Source organism: Drosophila tropicalis, unplaced genomic scaffold (assembly GCF_018151085.1).
Source record: "Drosophila tropicalis isolate 14030-0801.00 unplaced genomic scaffold, ASM1815108v1 contig_593, whole genome shotgun sequence".
Lineage (NCBI taxonomy): Eukaryota > Metazoa > Arthropoda > Insecta > Diptera > Drosophilidae > Drosophila > Drosophila tropicalis.
This window is the reverse complement of record NW_027173070.1, coordinates 14,754,597-14,776,153: the sequence shown is the minus strand read 5'-3', so window position 1 is coordinate 14,776,153 and position 21,557 is coordinate 14,754,597. Positions and strand designations below refer to the sequence as shown.

General features: G+C 36.9%; 3 protein-coding genes across 3 annotated transcripts in view; all 3 read right to left on the bottom strand.

The window, feature by feature from the left end:
- Window positions 1–23: 23 nt before the first annotated feature.
- On the bottom strand, window positions 24–5,589 carry Polr1A (RNA polymerase I subunit RpI1). The gene is given in 10 exon segments (XM_068291769.1): window positions 24–834; window positions 896–995; window positions 1,051–1,180; window positions 1,243–1,447; window positions 1,504–2,121; window positions 2,124–2,430; window positions 2,489–2,774; window positions 2,836–4,692; window positions 4,753–5,116; window positions 5,170–5,589. Coding segments are annotated over 10 exon segments (4,947 nt in total). The 5' UTR covers window positions 5,513–5,589; the 3' UTR covers window positions 24–97.
- Window positions 5,590–6,610: 1,021 nt separating this feature from the next.
- Window positions 6,611–8,909, bottom strand: LOC137577426 (carboxylesterase 1C). The gene is made up of 3 exons (XM_068290893.1): window positions 8,707–8,909; window positions 8,550–8,642; window positions 6,611–8,488 (listed from the first exon to the last, which is right to left on the bottom strand). The coding sequence occupies exons 1-3, from the start codon at window positions 8,818–8,820 to the stop codon at window positions 6,611–6,613; spliced, it is 2,085 nt and encodes a 694-aa protein (XP_068146994.1). The 5' UTR covers window positions 8,821–8,909.
- Window positions 8,910–18,595: 9,686 nt separating this feature from the next.
- Window positions 18,596–21,557, bottom strand: part of ttv (exostosin glycosyltransferase 1 ttv) — a 70,752-nt gene continuing 67,790 nt past the window's right edge. The window contains exons 9-10 of the mRNA XM_068291054.1: window positions 21,217–21,533; window positions 18,596–19,870 (exon numbers count right to left, since the gene is read on the bottom strand). Coding sequence (XP_068147155.1) covers window positions 19,762–19,870; window positions 21,217–21,533 — 426 coding nt within the window. The 3' untranslated portion in view covers window positions 18,596–19,761. The remainder of the gene's footprint in view (window positions 19,871–21,216; window positions 21,534–21,557) is intronic.

The window sequence follows — 21,557 nt, the reverse complement described above, 5'->3', positions numbered from 1 at the left end:
CTAATATCGAACTATTCTCGAACTTTTAATCGTTATCGGATGAAAACCGTTTATTATTATTTTTAAAAAGAGAAGTTTGAAATTTTTTGCAATCGAATTAACATATTTTTGTTAGCAACTCAAATGCTCCAGTGCCATTCCGTACGGGCAGACCAACCATCAAGCGGCTCGATGGGGAATTGAGCTCATCTGGTCGGCCAAAACCAGCAGCGCTTCGCAAAAATTGCAAACTGGACTCAAACGACATCTGTTGCAGTGGCGACGATGAGTGTTCCATGCCCTTGCGAGACAAAGGTTGGAAAGTACCATCAAATGTCATATAATCGGCAATTAGCGACAAGTGCCGGCGATCCACCGTGATGCCATAGACCTTGAACACATTGCTAACTTCCTTCACAATAACCTGGGCGGCAGCCTCAATACCGTAGGTCCTAGCGATGGCATGTATGTCATTGGAATACAATCGATTCAGATCCAAGATCTTATTGTATTGGAACATTTCACCAATATTGATGCCATCAGTTTTCAAAAGTTGTTCATCATCGTTGCCCTTGTATATAATGGCACGCTTTATGTTCTGCACCTGATGGACCACGCTCTTGCCAGCCAATTCACGGATGATAGAAGTCAGATCGGGTTTCTGATAACGAACACTCAAACTAAGTTTCACTCGGCACCACAAATGGTGCTCCTTGTCATATGTATAGTCCTGCACCATTTGATTGCTCAGTAACTTTTCCACAGACTTGTCATCGACTTCGACATTCTCATTCCCATTGTCTTGATCATTTCCCTCGTCATCTTCATCTTCCTCATCCAGGCCTTCATCATCCTCTGAGAATAGTTAGCATAATTCAGAAATGTTTGCTTTTTTGTGAATGTTTCTTTTACCCACCATTGGCATCTTGCAGTTCTTCAACATCATCAGGATCATCATAGTCCTTTTCATCGGTTTTACGTTGCTTTAATTTCACCCCAGTGGCATCATCGTCACCCTAAAGAAAATAATTCTGATTAATCTGACTAAGTTTTCTTTTTGATATGACTTACCCCATCATCTGAAGAATCATCATCATTGTCTGGCATTGCCTTTTGTGCGTTCACATCGTCAGCATTGTCCAAGTCGTGGTCATCTTCATCCTGTTTGCTGCCACCTTCTTTCTTATCATCAATCTCAATTCTAGAAAGTAAAAATTAATGTCATCAATGTAAAAAAATAAAAACAAAGTCTTCAAATCTCACATTTTTGATGTCTTCTTGGCATTGGACACCTTGAGTATGGCCCGTATAAGTTGCTTAAAGAAGGTCTGATGCATGTACTTGATTATGCGCTTGGGTCGCACTCCATAATCCTCTTTGTAGACCTCGCGTGGCAGGAACTTAAACTGTAGGTCATAGACATGTGCCCGTTCAGGTTCCAAATTAAGGCTAGTGTTAATGGTGACAGCTGTGAACAAACGCATAATTAGAAATGGAATTATTTAAAATGGTTTACTATCTTACATTCTAAAAGATTGCTTATGGTCACACAATTCAGACCAATACGCAACTTCTCTGCCTGATGTTGTTGACCCGCCTTAATGGGTATGTCCATTGAGGGAGTCTTGATGTTGGACGAGGCCAACATAAGAATTTCACGCAGTCGGGGAATACCCAAAGTCACGTTCATCTCACCACGACCAGCAAAATGGAAGGTATTGAGTGTCATCTGGGTGGAGGGTTCGCCAATAGATTGCGCAGCCAACAATCCCACTGGCTCACCAGGCGATGCTAATGCCTTGATGCTCTTGATGTGCATTATGTCAGCAATGTTTTGCTTTTGCTGTGGCTTTTGTCGTGCATAATCCTCAATTAATTTACGCGTTCTTTCCGAAACTGAGCCATAATAGATATCCTGCTTGTAGACTGCCACAGCGGGATCTGGACAACGCGCATATTTCTTACGATACAAGGCTTTGTCTTCAGCATCAGCTTTTTTCCAGAGCTTAAGGAGGCCCTCGTCAAAGCGTCTTCTTCCCGTTTTAGTATTCAATTCATTGGGTCGCTTCACTTCGACTTCCTCTCGCAACTCTTCGGAAAAGTGAGTGAAGGCAGCTCTCAGTTTACTGGGTTTTTTTTCTTCCAACTGCGTATATGCTTCTCATGTCGTTGCACTTGGGCCAAGCATTCCTCATCCCTCATTAGTGCCAACTGGCTGGGGCGCAATATTGCTTTGGCATTTTGTGTTAGAAAATCAGCACAGAATTTATCACTGAAGAATTTCGATTTAAGTATATCGAGACCATCTTCGCCATAAAGAAACTGCACCACACTGTTATCACTATCACGCACGGTCAGATCATAATGGATGCTCAATCCCTCGAGATGCTTAATAAGACAACGTTGGAGATAACCCGATCGAGAGGTTTTTACGGCGGTATCAATGAGACCCTGTACATGAGAGTTGAAACATGAGTAAGCTGAAGACAAGGGGATTGAATTTACTTACTTCTCGACCTGCCATACAATGGAAGAAAAAGTCCTGCGGTTGAATGCCTGTCATAAATCTACCGTCTATGAAGCCACCCGACTTGGGTGAAGTCTCAAACGAGGGGAAACTGGGCAAAGATTTTCCGGATATCATTAAAGGTGGACGTTTGCCCTCCAATTCAATTTGTCCTAACAGACAAGAGATCTGCATAGTGTTGACCATAGACCCCTTAGCTCCAGATAGAACCATCAGTTGGAGATTGTTTGAGGGAAACTTGGTTATAAGACCGCCAGGTAGACAGGTTCTGTGAAAAACAGAGAATTTGTAAAAAAGTCAAACATGGGGTATCAAAGAGTCCTTCATACTTGTTTATGTCGTTGGTATAGCCATCGAGTAGGGATTTGTATTTTCGATCCAACAGGACACGGAATTTTGGATCTTTTACATAGGCCTGCTCCATCTGCTCGGCCAGCTCATCATGAGGGGGCACCTCATCCAATTCAAGTGCAGCAGCCACAGCACTATTGCCAATTTCTCGACTCTCTTTTATTATTTTCCTACGCTTGCGATCCGCTTCGCCAGTGACCAGAATATCCTTAACGCCCAATGTAAAACCCTCGAGTTGTAGAAAGAAGGTAAATACCTTAGTAAAGGCAGTCAGCAGGCGGGTGGAGACATCACCTCCGTACAGTTCGTACATGCAATGGATCAGACCAAATGTGGTGGCTCCATATTGCTGTTTATCGAGTACACCGACCAGCAGCTCACCATTTCGGATTTGCACTTGACTCTCTCCCAACTCCTGTTCAGTTAGGGGTTGACCACCGTTCGGCGGACGTGAGCTTGTTACCTGCCAGTTCTTGCCTCCTATTTTGGCAAATGAATCCAAATTGATGCGTTCATAGCCATCTGGAATAAGATTAATGATAATGGTGGACAGGACCTGTTTGCCAGACCACAAAATGGCTGGCTTCATAATAGCCGGAGGCAGCAACTTTACATCTCCCTTTAGATGGGATAGGCCCTGAAAAACCAATTGCTGGTAGTCCTCACGATTAAAAAATCGTCCACGTATTGATAATTTTACGCCCGAAATCACATGATCCTGAATAAGACCACCCAATGGAGTGCCATCCTTAGGCACCAGATAGTTATTTGCCACATTGACCAGGTTGTAGGCCTCCGCCCGAGCGACTTCGCTCTGTGGATAATGGGCATTCATCTCGTCACCATCGAAATCGGCATTGTACGCTTTGCAGTTGGAGTAATGTAAACGAAATGTCTTTTCGCCATGAAGAATTCGAGCCTTGTGGGCCATTATGGAGGGCTTGTGCAGTGAGGGCTGACGATTGAGGAGCAATACGTCTCCATTCAGCACATGTCGATGGACAATTTTGACTCCTTCCTTGGGATTCGAAAGCAACAGCTTGGCCATGCTGGCACGCTTGGCCGCATTATCAGCCGGGATATATGTGGTAAAGCCATTACTTTCCTGTATATAATTAGCACCAGGATGGACATCGGGTCCATTCATTACCATTTTACGTAGCTCCGTCACATTCCATTCGGTCACTGGGACAGGATAGGATAGCTTGCGAGCAAAAATGTCGGGAATGCCAATTTCATCGACATTTATATTCGGATCGGGTGTAATTACAGTTCGTGCTGCATAATTCACTCTCTTGCCCATCATATGCTTGCGGATCAGGCCATCTTTCTTTTCGAGGACCTGCTTCAGACCTTCGGCCGATTTTACTTCCCTCGACATATTCACATCGAGAAGCACATCCACCGATGTTTGCAGTGATAACCACGCATTGTACAACTTTTCATGCGAATTGGATCCTTTCAGATTCTGATAGGCAGCCATCGCCTCCTCGCTTAGTTTTTCCTGATTGCCGTTCATGAATTTGAGAACCACATTTAAAACATGGTTATTCAGTATAATGTTGACATAGATATCGGTTTGTGGATTGCCTTTCAACATGTCATTTATCACGTTCATGGGACGTGCCCGCGGAGGAGTCACTGGAATGGTTTCCATAAAAAACATATCCACAGGCGAATATCCGTCACCAGCAGAACTATTGCCTAAACTCAGTACGGGGACCAGTAGTTTAAGCAACTGTGGATAATTGTTGTAAATCTGTCGCAAGTAGCGTCTGCATTCATCCGCAAAGATAACCTTGTTCTGACCAGTGGCATCGGCTGCATCTCCCAATCTAACGGAAGAGAAGAATAATGTTATTGTCAACCCAATGGAAAATATTTTGTAAATTTACCGCTCCTTGATATCAGCTAAGGTTACATAGTAAACCAACCGACGATGCATATAGCGAACGAATCTCATGGATTTATTACAGTGTCTGCATTTCTTGCCCGCCCTTTGAAGGGCTGCATGTGTTATTGCTGTGCGCAGGGAACAACTGGTTTTGGTCACATTGCTGGCATTGCTCTGATTCTTCTCCAGCAGCTCATGCATAGCAGCAATGCGAGGATGCACAGCATCTCCATTGTCCAGTTTGACCAATTCTTCGGTATTCTGGCAAACAATTTCTGATTTGAAAAGCTCCAATTCTTGTGCCTCAATTATGTAGCCAGCATCAATGAGGCGCAACTGCAACATAATGATCTCACATTCGTGGTCTAAAAGAAGGTCGAAATTAGTTAGGTTCGTTGTGGGACCACCTTCAACTCACCTTTCATTTGCATCTTGAAACAATGCAAACAGAAAATGCAAAGCAATCGCTGGACGAGTTTAATAAAGAAAGGATTATATACCAGACTTCCCAGTTCGATGTGACCCATATGACCGGGACAATCCTGCATCAGCAGACAGGTGCCACAGGGATCCATGCAGCGCCCATAAGAGCCTAACCGTATGTCGTAAAGACCCCCTACGACTGGATGGCCCAAAGCGTCAAAGGTGAGTCCGGTCACTACTTTAACTACACTAAGTTTCCGTATCTCCTCATCAGTGAAGACGGCAAACTCCAAGTCCGAGGGGAACATATGCACATCTAACGGTCTTTTTGAACCCATTTTAAGTCGATTTTAAATTAAAAAAAATTATATTTCAATTCGAAGCGCCCGCACGTGTCGACTTCTGTTAAACGCTAGCGCATACAAACATCTGATTGCCGATAACAGCCACTGTTAGCACATTTTCAGTCTGTTAACTTAACATTGTTATCGATTCCCGCCAAGTTTAAATTTTGCATGCTCTAAGTATACATACATACATATGTAGTTTGTGGTTTGCAACGCACAGAAATAGACGACTCCGATTCCATAAAGTAAATAAATTCGTGTTCATCAATTCGATATCGTCATGTCTATTTGTACTAAGAAACTTTAAGCAACCAATTTGTAGCTTATTGGGATGGAGCTTAGTTTGAAAATTGGCCGATCGCTTGCAAAGGTTATCCTGAATGGAAAGTACTGAAGGTGATATGCGTCGTGTAGATAAGGTACATAAACATATGACAATTAATAATGACAAATATCTGAAAATATGAACAATTTCTTCTCAAACAATACTTTGTGGAATATCTCATTGGAATAATCTTATTAAATAAAAAACTTTTTGAGAAAGAGAACCTTAGATATGTTATAAGGGAGGCTTAATATTATAACATTAGACGGCATCGAATTGCAAAATTAACATCTTGATATTTTTTTTTTATTGTAAAAACTTCATATAATCAATGGTTGAATTATGCAAATATTTTTTTTGGTTTGCTTTTAGAACTTATCACAAGTCAACTGGTATTGCCAGTTCTTAACAGCCACACTTTGCTCGAATTTGCTGGACATAGGGTCCACAAGTTGCTCAATTGCAATTGCAGGTTCTCCTGATCTGCCAGCACCTCCTCCTCCTCCTCCTCCAGCTCGTCCTCCAATAGTGTGGGCAACCTGTATATCGTACGGTTGCAATTGTCTGGGACGTCGTACACGTGATTGGCCTGTTGCTCCCTCTCCACTTGCTCCTCCTCTCTCCCCACCCTCAGCTTGCTCACGTTTCGTTGGGCGACCACCTTTGCGCCAGGACTCGACATTGGCAATGCCTCCTGTGCCGGATGCCTGCGTGTCCTTGTTTTTATTGCTGCCAAAGATGGTCGTCCACCGAAACCACTTTTGTCATAAGCAATCGCATTCCGATTGTGATGCAGTGCGTCGCCTAAGTGAATCTGGTTGGCGCCTTAGCAGATAGACACACAAACACAGGCAAGCCAGTAGCAAGCAGACCAGACCCAACATGGCATAGAAACCCTGACGGTAACGGGCAGCGTCAGCATGAGCCTCCATTAACCGCACTCTCTGTCCAAGGGATCCTCCCAGCAGCTGTTGATTTCTCTCCAAAGGCAGTAAAACCTGCCAGAAGCCAGAGACACGTTCCAGATGATGAGCATAGCCCGAATCCAGTTGATTGGCGGCTGTATAAGAGTTCGGATTTGGTCTGTAGGTGTCGTGGCGATTTGTTCGAGAGAGGCTTCGATCAGTCCCCAAAGATGCATCGCCTCTTAACAATTTCTCAATGGCAATGTCATCCTGCGATCCTCCCACCTTCTGTTGCTGCTGCTGCTGTTGCTCTCCCAGGCTGTAGATAAATGGATTTCGCTTTGTGTAAGGCGCCCAGGCATCGTAGATGCGTCCAGGAGTGGGATTGCCGCTTTTAACAAAGTTGGCAAACGCTCCTCTCAGCTTACGACAAAGCTGCTCCTCATCACTATTAAAACGTCTTCGAGCTATCTGCTGAAAAAGACTTGGTCCCAACAAAAGAGGCAAATCCGAGCTATGCGAGGCTCCACTGAAAAGATTCACTCTGCCCCGCATATCCATTGAGTTTTTGTGATCGAAAACATAAGCATATACTGAAGCCGAGGATCCGTTGACGAGATCCAGAAGTCGATGGAATGGTAGCTCATAAAGCGCTTCGGATATCAGACGTTGCATTCCACTCAGCAATTGGTGGACATTTGCTTCTCTTCCAAAATATCGCCATTGAATAGCCAATAGTTCCGATTGAGCGCTTCTATCTTCAAAGTTGAAGGCGTCCTTGTCCAGAGAACGGAGAACATTGGGCATCAAAGTGTAATTTATGTAATCCTGTAAAGCCGGTGCTCCCTCCCTGGCCACATCTAACCAATAGTCCTGTAGAAATGCTCCCTCGTTTGATGTAATGCCAATCAATATTGGAGGCAGAGCTATCGTTTTGTTTCCCTTCGTGAGCTGTTCATCCAGACCTCCCCGAGAAAGGACTACACCGAGCTGTAAGCTACCATTACCATGATTATAAACACTCTCGTAAGCTCTTAGTAAATCTTCCTGGCTCTTCCGACGAAGACAACCCAGGAGTTGCCGCCGTTGAGCCTCTTCGAATTGGCATCCTAGTTTCTGGACCAGCAAACGGCCCGTCTCCTCAATACGCTGTTCGTGCTCTTTGCCCAAGTTAAGCATTATCGGACCCGGTGACATCAGTATCAACTGATGAATGCTCTGCCCCGATTCCTGCAGGCTTAAGGCTACTGCCAAGCTAGCGCCACCACTGCCATGTCCAAGTAAAGTTATCTGATCCGGATTACCACCAAAGGAAATGGCATTTGCTTGCAGCCATTCCAAAGCCAACTGTACATCCGTCATTCCATAGTTTCCAGGTAAATGACGATGCTGGCTGCCTAATCCCAGCCATCCATAAATATTGTTGCGATACTGGACACTGACTACCAGTATTCCATTGCCCTCGGCGGCTAAATCCAAGCCATTGATGCGATTCCTGGGCCAATCGTAGGCAAACTCCTCACCACTGATGATTACCAATATGGGCAATTTACCATAACGCAATCCCGTCTCGGGTGTCCAAATATTCAAGAATAGGCAATCCTCATCCGTGGCAATGGGTCTGGCCAGACTACCATCGGCATTCTCATCGTAAATCGTGTTGGTTAACTGTGGACAAACGGATTGCATTTGCATGGCTTGGAGAGTGCGATTCCATCCAGGATGAGGCTTAGCCGCCTGCCGAGCAATAGATTAAACTATTATCTTATCAAATTTACATAGTTTTTTTTTGACTCACCGCAAATCTTAATTCGCCCACTGGAGCCTGGGCATAGGGAACACCCAGAAAGGCATACACTGAGCTACGTGCGCCATCGGGAAAGACCTTTAGCTGCGAATGAAATCCACTTATATTATCACCTTCACTTTTCAGTCGCCCAAAGGACTTCACTTACACCAATAAGATCGCCCTGCTCCAGTTTAATGTGAGTTTGCTGTCCATGGCATATCCTGGTGTCAAGGATAAACAGGATACCATAAATCATAAATGCCAGCCGCCGCCACATCATGTCATCATCCAAACACACAAAAAATTAAAACTAAACTCGAGATTTTTTTTCCCAAAATTTTATATTTCCGTGTCTTTTTTTTTTGAGGTTTCACTTTTTAGCACATAACTTTTGCATAGTTCATGGCGCATTTAAGCGCATTTATTAATTACACGTGTTTTTTTTTTTTTTGGTTTTTCGTTTGCTCCTTTCTATATTTTTAGTCAAAATATTTTTCATCCGAAAATATGTTTCACACTTTTTTTCTACAACTTTTCACTCGACATTGGGCAGCAAAACTGAACAGTGAAATAACAAAAAGTATATAAAAAATACATATATAACATGGAACAACTTGCTGAGCTAACATAAAACAATTTCTGCTAGAATTATTTCAATTGTTTTCGAGGGGTGTCATTATTATTATTGTTGTTGTTGTTGTTGTTGCTGGTGCTGTACGCGACGATTCATTCATGCATTCATAGATCAAAATGCCAGCGACACTAACAAAAACACAAAAAACCAAGAAGAGCAACCATGGTAACTGGAACTGGACCCTAACCCCAATAGCTAACCCTCCCCTCGTCATGCACTTGCCAACTCCACAAGGAGGGACGTTTGAAAAGCTTGGAGAGTAACTTAAAACTCTCTTGCGATTCGGTGGTGGATAATGACATAACAGTTCTGCGTTGGTTTTTACCTTTTTTTGGTTAAAACTTCATTGGACTTGGAGCGAAAATTTAATTCAATTTAATATAATTTGAAAAATTCACAAAATTTATTCAGATTTTTAACTTGGCAAGTCTGTAACATCTCATTTTAATGCTTTTGAATTAAATTTTGAATTAAAATTATCAAGTAATCCTTTAAAGCGTGACAAAAAATGCGAATGAAGAGGCATATTACAGTAACCTCTAATTTCTTACAGTTTTAGTGTAGTTTTGGAATATTATCAAATTGTAATAACATCTTTTAATCTGCATTAAAGTCTTAACAACTAAATTTTTTGAAAATGTTCTCTTTTTTTTTCCAAACGCCTTGGAGAGAATTCTGTACTTTACAATAGTTTCATGTTTTTATATCTTCAAAAAGGGTCTGTCTGTTTCTATCCATACACAGTCTCTCAGGGTTTAAGCTATTGATGCACATTTTCGTATTAAAGAGTCTTTTTAAAGTGGGTAACTCATTTGTCGAAATCGTACCAATCATTCAGGTATAATATATAGAAAATGTGCAAAAGCTAATACGACTTATACTAAATATATTTTTCTCAATTCCAGGAAAAAGAGATGGCCGTATTTGAAGAAATTATATATAATTATTTGAAAAACTACTACTGCTTAAATGTTATCTAATGTTAAATTGATAATATTTAACTTTTGATGGTAAACGTTTTGTTTTGCCCTCGCTTTTGTTATTCCATAGCGTTCTGACTTTACGGCTGATGTCAAACGTAAATTTTCCTACGCTTCACAGCCTCCCACTCTTTCACTCTCTCTCCCTCTCCCCAATTTAGACTCTCATTCTCTCTCTCTCTTTTTTTTTTCTCTTTTTGTCCACCCACCCAGCCTCGCTGTGTTAAGTGGAGTTGTCGTAGCCAACAGATAATGTATCCATAATGTGGCTTTAATTTCCCCAGCACTTGGCCAATGGTCTGGTCTCTGGGGTCTGGGGTATGGGTTCTGGGCCTGGGCATGATGATGGTTGGTGGTGGATTCTCTTTGGCAGACGAAGCGCAGTTCCGGTTTTATGTCAAATCAAACTGAATGCGAGTATGCCCACAATTAACATTAATGCAATCTACATAGCTGGATCGCATCATCCATTCAAACACACATATGTACATATGTACGTATGGAAACAAATATTTTAATTAGTTTTAAAAACTCATTTATTAGTTACTCTCTCTCTCTCTCTCTCTCTGTTTTTCTGTGAGTGGATTATGAGCAAATTTATGTCGTTTGCGTCTTTATAATGTCGTGAGGGCAAAGCGTGGTCATATTGTTGACTTAATTACTATATATTATATGTAGACGCTACGAAATGCACATTTAAATTGAACTTGGACCACGCCAGATATCCATCTATCTATCTGCATCTCTTTCACACTCCCAATGCCTATTGCAACTCTCTCACTCGCTCGCACGGGCCGCTTTGTCTTTGGCATTGCGGAACTTAATCAATTTATGTTGGACCCGTGGGGTGGTCGAGGTTCGCTGTTCAATTATAATAAATGGCAAATGACGGCCTAGTTCTACTCCATATAGTTGTGTGTATGTGTCTGTGTGTGTGTGTGTGTTGACTGTAAACAAATTAGCTTTACTTTATGGCTGAAAAAATATCGAAAATGAAGGTTGTTGGGACCGAGCAGCATAAATTGAGGCCTGTTTCAAATACCAGTTAGTACCTTGAACTTTTGGCGCTTTCAAAAGTTTTCTCGTTTTTACTGCAAAATGAATACTGAAACTTGTGTAGCCTAATTAGGCCGAGTAAATATACTTTGTTTTGTTTTTCGAAAATAAATTGTTTAAGTAGATTTTTAAGAAAAGACAGTACTTTAATTTCTGTTAAAAAATTAAGTTTTGTTTGTTCTAATTGTTGCCATTTCCAGAAGAAGGTCACTCTGTCACTTTCATTCTTAGCCATCTAAGGAAGGCGCCCAATAAGTAGAAATCGTTGCTAACAAGGCTGAATCTCAATTATATATACAATCCTTAGTTTCCCTTTACCTGTATATAAACTGCTTAATCTAATCCTAAAAGTAAGGCTTTCTTGGCTATCTTCGATCACAATTAATGGTCATAAGGCTTCTCATTGAACTAGGCAAATGGATACAATTCTTCAATTTTTAAATCAATTTCTGTCAGATTGCATCAACAAAAATATTGAATTTACGAAACAACAAAAAAGTATATATTCCTGTTTTTTTTTTGTCACCTCAAAAAGCCTGGAAAAAAGTGTGCATTTGAAGGTTTGCCACTTTTTCGTTCCACAATTGTCATGTCCAAACAAATGTTGCATATTGTGATGACATTTAACTTTTGACCCCCCATTGCACTCTTTTCTCTCTTTATTTAGTTTTTTTTATAGTTCCAATAAATTCATCATGGAAAAAAACCTTCGACAATAAAAAGTTGCAGTCGACACTTGAAACATTTATTGCCAACAAAAACGAACAAGAACAACATTCAACAAGGACACTTTGCCAGTCCTTCATACTCTCGCTCTCTCTCTCTTGCGATTGAGTTTTCCTTTTGCTTTTTGTTCTTGGCCTAATGAAAATATTTATGATTTTTTTTTGGCCAGAGTTTATTGTTTATATACATATATATTGCAAAAAGCTTATTCAAAACTTCTTTATTAAATTTCACTTCAATAAAAGGAATTTTGTTGGTGATTGTTGTTGTTGCTCCTACTTCGATTATGCCTGCCTCACTGCAAGCAGCCATAGTGAATCCTGAATGCATCCATATGTATATACATTCATTCAGGGTATATATATATATGTATATGCATTTTGCTTGATTGCTTCTACGACAGAGTTTTTGGCAAATTCAATTTTATTTTCATATTTTTTTTTTTTTTGCCAAACAATGTCAGACATGTAAGCTATTGCTGTTAAAAAAATATTTACAAGAAAAATGTTCTATATGCAAGAAACTGTTTAAATATTATAAAATCGGTTGTTTAACAAATTGTCAACATATTCTATGAAATTGATGACTAACTCTTTGTCTGCAAAGAAATTCAATTAAAATGGCTTAGTAAAAGAGGTATGACCCTTTGCGAAAATGGCTAAAATCGAATTCATTTACCTTGAATACTCTTGTAGTTATAATCCTGAATCCAATTCCAGTTGATGGAAACTCAAATGAAATCTTTTTGTAAACTGTCCGAAAATTTATAATACAAAAAAAGCTCTTTATAAAATTTTTCATTAGTTTAAAACGTTTTCCCACCCTTTAAGGGGGTAAATATATATTATTATTATAAAATGTAGGTAATATAATCAAGTAATTAGCAAAAATAACAAAGAGCAGGCAAGAATGTTATAGAGAAGGGTTAGAGGTGGGGATGGGGGAAGGCAATTTGCGCAAAATATTTAACAAAACAATGCGCGTCATTTGTGTTGTTGTTGCTGATGCTGCTGCTGGTGCTGTTATTGTTGTTGTTATTTGTTGCTTTAAGCCTAATTTAACGGTTGTACAGAGACAAAACAGGCCGCCACAGTGGCAAGCATTTATGTTTATGTTGCATAAAACCGCACACAAAGTTAACCAGCACTTTTAAGAGACTCGGAACATGGCCCACTTTCTAATTAATGCAAAATATTATAGTAAAAACAAGAGCAAGCAAGAAGTGTTAGACAGAGAGGGAGATGAAAAAACCCGTGCATATTGTATAACAGGCTCATATATGCATGTACATACGTATGTAGTATGCGTTATGTTGCCTACTTTTAGGAGCCACATTTGCTGAGGTTATGTGGCATCAGGGCGACGCCTCCGCCGCCCCCCTTTCAAGTGTTGTCGCGTTTACAAGCTCTTTTGTTTGCTGCTGTTTCTGCTGTTGCTGTGGCTGCGGATGTATGCGACAAAGGACTGAAAATATACAACACAAAATATGCACATACAACAACCTTGACAATGTCAACAACATGCGACCAAGCGGAAGCAAGTGACCAACAAACAGAATCAGTGGCGGATCCATGAGTTTAAGGGTAAACTTGGTTATAGAACTGAGAATCGAGTAAAAATTGTTATTTATGTGGCGGAATCTTGATATTCAAAATATTCCGAAAATTGTTTACTTCTTACGTTCCTAAAGATGAGATAATCGACCCTGCTTAAGGGTGCGATGCATCATAAAGAATGACACAAACTTCTTAAGGTATTCTTTCAAAGTTCTCAATTACTCAAAATATTTTTCCCTCTCTCTCTTCTCCGCACATACAAAAGAGGTGGAGACAGAGCGGCAGACAGACGAACTTAAGTCCTGCTTTACTATATGGGCAATTCTCCCATGATATATGTATGTATGTGTATTGTGTTTCATCTTCATCTTCATTCATTGAGAGTGAAACTTCACTTGTAGATCCGCCACTGGACACAGTCAATAGGTGCAAATGGGCGACCTCCATTCGGTCCATTTAGACTTTACAGAATGAAGCAGCTGAGCTCTTGACCAAAGTTTTGATTAAGTAAAGGTCAAAGAATTCTGTAAATTAAATTTAATGACACTTCAGTAATCGCGTATCTGTATTACATGTGAAAAGAGCTCTTCTCGTGTGGGGATTAAATGTCTGTAAACTAGTTAAATTTAAGCGAATTTAATCAAGTACAAAATTCTTCTTTTACTTACAGATAGTAGAAAAGGGCTGGGGTTAATTTCAAAGGAAAAACAAAACTCTTGCCATCAATTTAATAATCGCTATTGCATAATTAAATGAGAAGGAGTATAATTACAGCATTGCTTGGGGCAATTTTTATTGCACTTCTCTTATCTCAATGAAATAATGTAGATTTTTGCAATTTAATTAACTAGAGACCATTCGGTTCTGTTCGTCTTCATTGAGAGGCATAACCTCAGCACTAATAGAGCATAATTAAATGTTATTAAGTGCTTGTCTGTGCATAAAGCAAGCGGCAAAAGCAAAAATGCATGGCCACAAAATTTCATTGCAGGCTTTTAGGCGTCAGCAGCAACGCAATTTATTAATTTGCAAGTACAATTAAGGCACAGGGGGTAGGTTGGGTAGGGTAGGTTGGGGTCTGAGAAGTGAAAAAGGTTACAAGGGCTGAAGTAAGGGAAAGATGCTTAGAAATCACACACACACGTACACACACACACACAGCTTCCAATTTTCCTGGGGCAAAAGTTTGTTCTATACTCCTTTTGGTCCAAAAACTTTTTCCCCAAGGTGCTAAGTGTGAAGTTGTACTAGCTGCATCTACACCTAGTGTGTGTGTGTGTGTGTGAGTGTGTTTGTGCATGTTTTAGTTTAGTTTTTCATTTGTTTAATAGAAAATACATTAGCTGCTTAATTAAGAAAGGAACGAAAGTTTCGTGAGAGAACACAAAATCATCTGTGTTTCAAGTTTTCATTTTCATTTAATTTTTATTCAAAAATCACATTTCTTTTGGTTTTTTTTCTTCATTATTCTTTTTTTGTTTTGTTTGCAGCATTTGCTTTTTTTTTTTTTTTTTGTTAATGTTAATATGTGTATGTATGTATATGGCATATGTTTGATAATTTATGTAATTTACATTCGTTTGTTATGTAAGTGTATTGGTGTTTATGTTGATTTCATTGTGTATGTATGTGTGTGTGTTTATTTCGCCTTAAGCTTTAACAATTTTTAAGCACATTTAGTTCTCTTATTTTGGATTTTAATATCTGCTTAACATTTTATTTATATGTATATGTATGTATGTCTATATATATATATTTGCTTTTGATAGTATGTACAATTCAAAAGGTATGTAAAAATCAATATGAAAATGTGCAAAAAATTAACATAATGCATATGAAACGTAATTCAATTAAATTTTATGAATGCCGCCAGCCATGCATCATACCTAAAGGAATCGTTTCGTTTCGATTCGTTTGGTCTGTCCAATAGTAACAATGGCGGTCAAATGAATAGATAATACATTTAATCATATAGATGGATTTTAATACATGAATTTATTTTGGATTTTAGTTACCTTACTATTATGTTTGACATCCAAGTGAAAAAAATATTATGGAATGCATCTATTTAGTAAAATATTGCCGTCAGACTCAATCTGTATTTATCAATTGACCGCGAGTGTAGTTGTGTTTTTTTCCCCTTTTTAAATCAGCAAAATGTTTTCTGTCTTTTCCGTAGTTATACCCTCACAAGGATTTCTTGTATTAAAATGTTTTTACTTAACAAAAACATGTTGTTTCATAGTTCATTAGTAGAACGTTAGATCCCCAGTAAAGTGTAAGAGGTAAATTACATTTCACCCTAGAAGTATGCAATGGCAAATCGAGATCATCTATTAAAGACCAGGGTGTCCTTAATTGTATAGATTGAATAATGTAAAGCGAATCATTATACTGCAAGAGTATAGAAACTTCGCCATAATGCATTTTTTTTTAACATATTTTTGTTTTTATGTTATTTTCCAATAACCAATTGAGGGGTGAAATAAAAAAATTGCATGTTAAATGTGGCAAAATAATTGATTACGCACAATTATCCAATGTTTTTTCTTCAAAATATGATGAAAAATGCATGAAATAATAAAAACATGAAAATCAATGACAACAAGTTGATGGATTTGTTATTTGTAATATTATTATTTTAATGCCTATCGATCCAGTATCACAACATTTATATTTCAATAATTTTCTTAGGGATTTTTATGTGTAGTTTTCCTTTTTTTTTTTATTTGACTTGAAGGTATTTATTGTTTGTTTTTGTTTTTAGGTCGATGTAGAGGGGAGATGGGATTTTTTTTTTTGCCTAATGTTTATGCAATATATTATTTATAAAGTGGTTTACCATTTTATGTGGCTGCAATTATTAATATGTATTTTAATTATAGTTAATTAATGGCTTTTTGCAATTGATTTTGGTTTTTGGCCATGTGGTAATTGTTTGTTTGTTTGTTATTTGTTTATTTGTGTGGGTGAGTTCACTCTCTGCCTTGGTCAAGTTTTTTGTTGTTCTTGTTGTTGTTGTTGTAAGTATAAAAATGTGCAATTGTTGTCTGTTGCTTGTTTGTTTCGTGTCACAAATAGAAATTCACAAATATACGAGTATAAATACAAATATCGTTTTTTTTTCTCTTTTTTTTTTTTTTTTTTGTTTTTGTTACATACAGAGTTACAAATTCTAAAATCAAATACACTGTACAAAAATTCTTGTTGTTCTTGTTTCTAGTTTCTAATTGCATCATGTGTATGTGTTTGTGTGTCTGTTTGTGTGTGGGTGTCGTGAGGTCGTGTATACATGTTCATAACTTGCAGTTTTTGATTATTATATCTCATAGTCAACGGCAACAATTTTGAATTTTGGAAATATTTGATTTATGGCCGTGCTGATAGAAGCTTGCCACATGCAAAGCATTTGCCATTTGTCTCTCTCTCTATGTCAAAATTACATTCATATAAATAAATATGTATGTATGTATGTATGCATAGTTATTGTAAATTTTATGTATATTGCCGATAAGCATTTATATATATTTTTTGTTTTTTTCTTTTTATTCATTTGCACTGATAAATGCTGAACAATTTGCTATTTGGCAGTCCAGAGTTGAGACTGAAGGCTGGGCGGGTCATATTCCAAAAAGCTGTCAATGGAATTACATAGTTTATTAGCAAAATCAATATCCATTAACATAAAGCAGAACAAATGGTTATAGGTATTTCCAGTAATGGCTACAGAAGAAGACTTGCAATGAAAGAAATGAAAAGAATGGCAATAAATTAATAAATAAGAATTTATCTGACGATTTTCTTCCTTGTTGTAAATAAAGTTTGTCTATAGTTCTAGTTTCAAATAAATTTAAATTTAAAGTAATTTTAATTTATTGCAGTTTTTATCAACTTCTATCCTCCTTTTCTTGTACAGGGTTTTAAAAAATTGTTCAAATATTTAAAAAGAAGACCTTTCTGAATCCACAAACTATATATGTATGTATATTCTTGATCAGCTTGAGAAGCCAAGTCGATATAGCCATGTTCGAAGACCTCAATTAGAAAACAACTTGAATAAAACTTGATATTTAGAAACTTCCTCTTGTCTAATTGAGATCTAGTTTGACAATATTTTTTGATCATTAAACTATAACACAGAAACTAACGATCGGAAAGCTTTCGTTTTTGAGAAATATGCAAAGGAACATATTAGGTTAGGCTTAGTTATAAATTTATCGCAACTTCGAAAATATTTGAAAAACATAAACGATTTTAAAATGACGCATTCAAAGCTTATGTCTTTCTCTTTTAATACATGGATTTGAAACAAATTATGAACTGTTATAAACAAATGAAGGTTCAACTCACTAATTTCACCCGAATTTCTTGAAAAAAACGTTTCTTAATAAAGTCATGGTCAAAAAGCATTAACTTTGCATTCATTTCTCAGTAATATATTCAAAAATACTTTGAAATTTGTGTAAAGTGATGTGAAGAATTTCAAAATGAACATAAAACTTAAAGTTTCTTTTGAGTAAATACTACTTTTAATTTGTATGAGTTAATCTATTTATATTGCCGCTAAAATTCAATGTTCTGTTTCTTAAGGATATTAAGGTATTGCGTTTTGTTAAGAAGGAAAAAGTATTTTAAACTCAATTACTATTCCATTATCGATATAGAATTTGTATTACCAAAATAACTTTTGGATATATGACCCTTGATATAACCTTGATATTGGCCCAACTCTTTTTGATATGTTTAAGCTAAATAGTTGTTATTGCATTATGGTTGATAATTTTCTCATTTCTCAAGAGTTTTCCATTTTCGCATTGCTACACTTATTGCCCTACGCACTTTGAAACTAAAAATCCACATGTTTAAATTAATTTTGTTGTTGATTTCAAATTAAACAAAAGTTCTTTTCATTTGGTTTTGGTAATGCATTTTGTATAATTTCTTTTCTTCGTTTTCATTTGTTTTTGTTTTGTAAAAAATATATATTTCGTTACTTATATATAGATACATATACATGTATATAAATTGGATTGTACATAAAAAAGAAATAATTTTACAGTATAAAATGAATAGAAACTAATTTAAATTAAAAGGCAAACACTACTAATAATTAGAATTTTTGTTGTTTTTTTCTTTGTTGATATGTGAGTATAATAACAAATTGTTGTTGTTTTTTAATCATACTTATATATTGATTGCAGATTGGTACTAAAAGATGGCCGCGATAATAACTGAGTAACACAATAAAAAAGGAGATAGACTTTCCTTTGAACATTGCACATTGGAAAACTTAAGTTGATGCTACAGATTTGTGCACATTTGTGCCTATATACATATATATATGTATATATAGATAGAGTGTGAAATGTTTGTAAGTATGTGTTAGGGAGCAAATCGTGGAGTCCTCTGCTAGTTATTGTTGCTGTAAAAATGGCCACAAGTTATAGATATATATATGTATGTATATGTTCTATTTGATAAGGAATTTCATTTCATTGCTTAAGCTAAATATTGAAATATTTAAACTATTCATGTATACATTATATATGTATATGTATATATTGATATATAAACTAAATTATAGTATACATTCATATGATAGAGTTACAACAATTGCTTACATACATACATACATACAAACACATTCGCTTAATATACACATACAAAAACTCAAATTCACACAGTACAAAAAATCCAGCTACTTATGCAATACGTACGTACATATATTACTTTACATATATATATATATATATTCTTAGTAATATATATACATATATATCGAAAACTTGATAATTTTTCTTACTTCCTTTCCTTGCGTAAGCTAATTTGAAATTAGCAAACTAACAAAAAAAATTAAAACTAGAAATATTATAGAATGGCAATTTGCTTGCAGATGATAACTAGAGGCTAGATGTGTGGCTAGTCTATATATATTGTATATATATATATATACACATATAGTATATGCATATAATTGCAACGCTTATGACTAACACATCCACATACATATATATACATATGTATATGTATACGCTTGATATATCCTAACTAACTTTTTCCTTTTGCTACTAATAATAATTAACATAGTTTTACTTTTTATATCTTCTATTTTGCTTCTATTTTTTTGCGTCGCTTTGGCCAGCGTCCATAAACAGCGGTTGGATGTAGGTGTGGGTGTATGTGTGTGTGTGTGTGTGTGTGGGGGGTGTTGGTGTAATGTTTCAGTACTCTTAACGCTTGTAGCTATTGCCAGAATGGTGCACATATCGCTAGCTGCCGACCAGCTCAATTTGACGATATTTTTTACGTAAATTGGAAACTGGATCACGATATAACATGGGATCCATTCGCAAATTGGAACGTATTAGCGGCATGTAACTAAGTCGAGAAATAGAATAGAAAAAAAAGAGATATTTAAGTTAGAGTAAATCAAATTATAATAGATAATATTTATATGTAATGCATAGGCTAGGAAATAGGTATGTAAAATAAATAAAATTTGCCCCATTAAGTATGCAATAGCTCGAAAAGCAATTACACAGGCCGACATTTTTGAGGTCATGAAAAAGTGTTTGAAGTTCAATAGGTCTCCTATAGTAATTGGGGGCTGCTAATCACGGCCCCGTACTTAGTTTTTCTCCATCACGTCAGGATTTCGAAAAAAAATGCGTTCAAATTATTCAAAATGACCTAATTTGCAATATATTTTTCCATAATATAAGCATAATATAGTACTAAAAACATTATTATTTTATCCTATTAATATATTAGACTTGATTAAAAAGGAATTTACAAAATATCAAAGAGTTATTTCTTTGTTATAATGGATAATATCTTACACTTCGGATATAGTTCTATAATGAGTAAAATTTCAACCAAAAAGTAAGCTATAGCTATTTCAAGAATTGTCTGCTTTTAAATTTTAAAGAATTGTGGGAATTTGCTGCGTCTTACAAATAGTATATTTATTAGTGTGTAAAAAAGAACTAATTTTCTTACACGGAATATTGTAAAATCTGTTAAAAAAGTTAAAAATTTTTGTTTCAAACTTTCTATAGTATACTTTTGGGTGCCTATTTTTCAACCCCAGATCTCCAGATTTCACAAAATCTAGACGTGATGGACAAAAACCAAGTACGCAGTTAGAATAGGCGTACCCGAATCAGTTAAGAACACCTCTCAAGTTAACGTCAGCAAAAATCATGTCGGCCTGTGTTATTGTTTTCGAAAATATAAAAATTTGTCACTTAGAAATTGTTTATTAACATTTTTGTCATCGTGACTTATTTTTTTTCACAGAGCATTCTAAAATTACTTTAAATCTATGAAAAAGCTTATTATTGGACTGCTTATTACATACTTTAGGGAGCATATTACCGTGAAAGGGAAATGAATGAATGAATAAGGCTTAATATGAATTGAGTATCAAAGTTGTACCCAAAAGTAACATAAAATGGGAAACTTATTCACCCATTGAAAGTTTGAATTAAATAATAGAATCAATAAATTGAATAAAATTAGTGAAACGATTAAAACACTTGAACTGAATAAGTAATAATAAAACTAGTTGAAGCCTCTTTCAAATACTCATATGATATACTGTGAGTATTATAATTACTCGATTGGAATTAATCGATTGGTTTAGATTCTTATGTTTCTCAATGATTTCTTTCTGATTTCTCTCTAATTTGAATATACTCATATTTCCATGACGATATACTCACCCAAAAACTGCCGCGAATGTATTTAAACAGCTTTGCCGTTGTATAAAATGATCTGGATCATTCCATGGCGAACGACCCGTCTCCCGATCCTTGTAACCCTTGCGCTGCGTCACTTTAATCGGCGGTTTTCTGGTCACATGCGAGACCAGCAAATTCATTAGGATATCCTCACAATTAGAGGATTGCTGTACAGTCTTTAATAGCAGCAACGACAGCCAATTGGTATACAAGTAATTGTAGTAGCGGTGGTAAAAGGCCGCGCCAGTTAACACAATTGAATAGTAGTTTGTCCATTTGGACGTATAACCCCAGGCGTTCTATAACAAACAAAGAGAAAACTT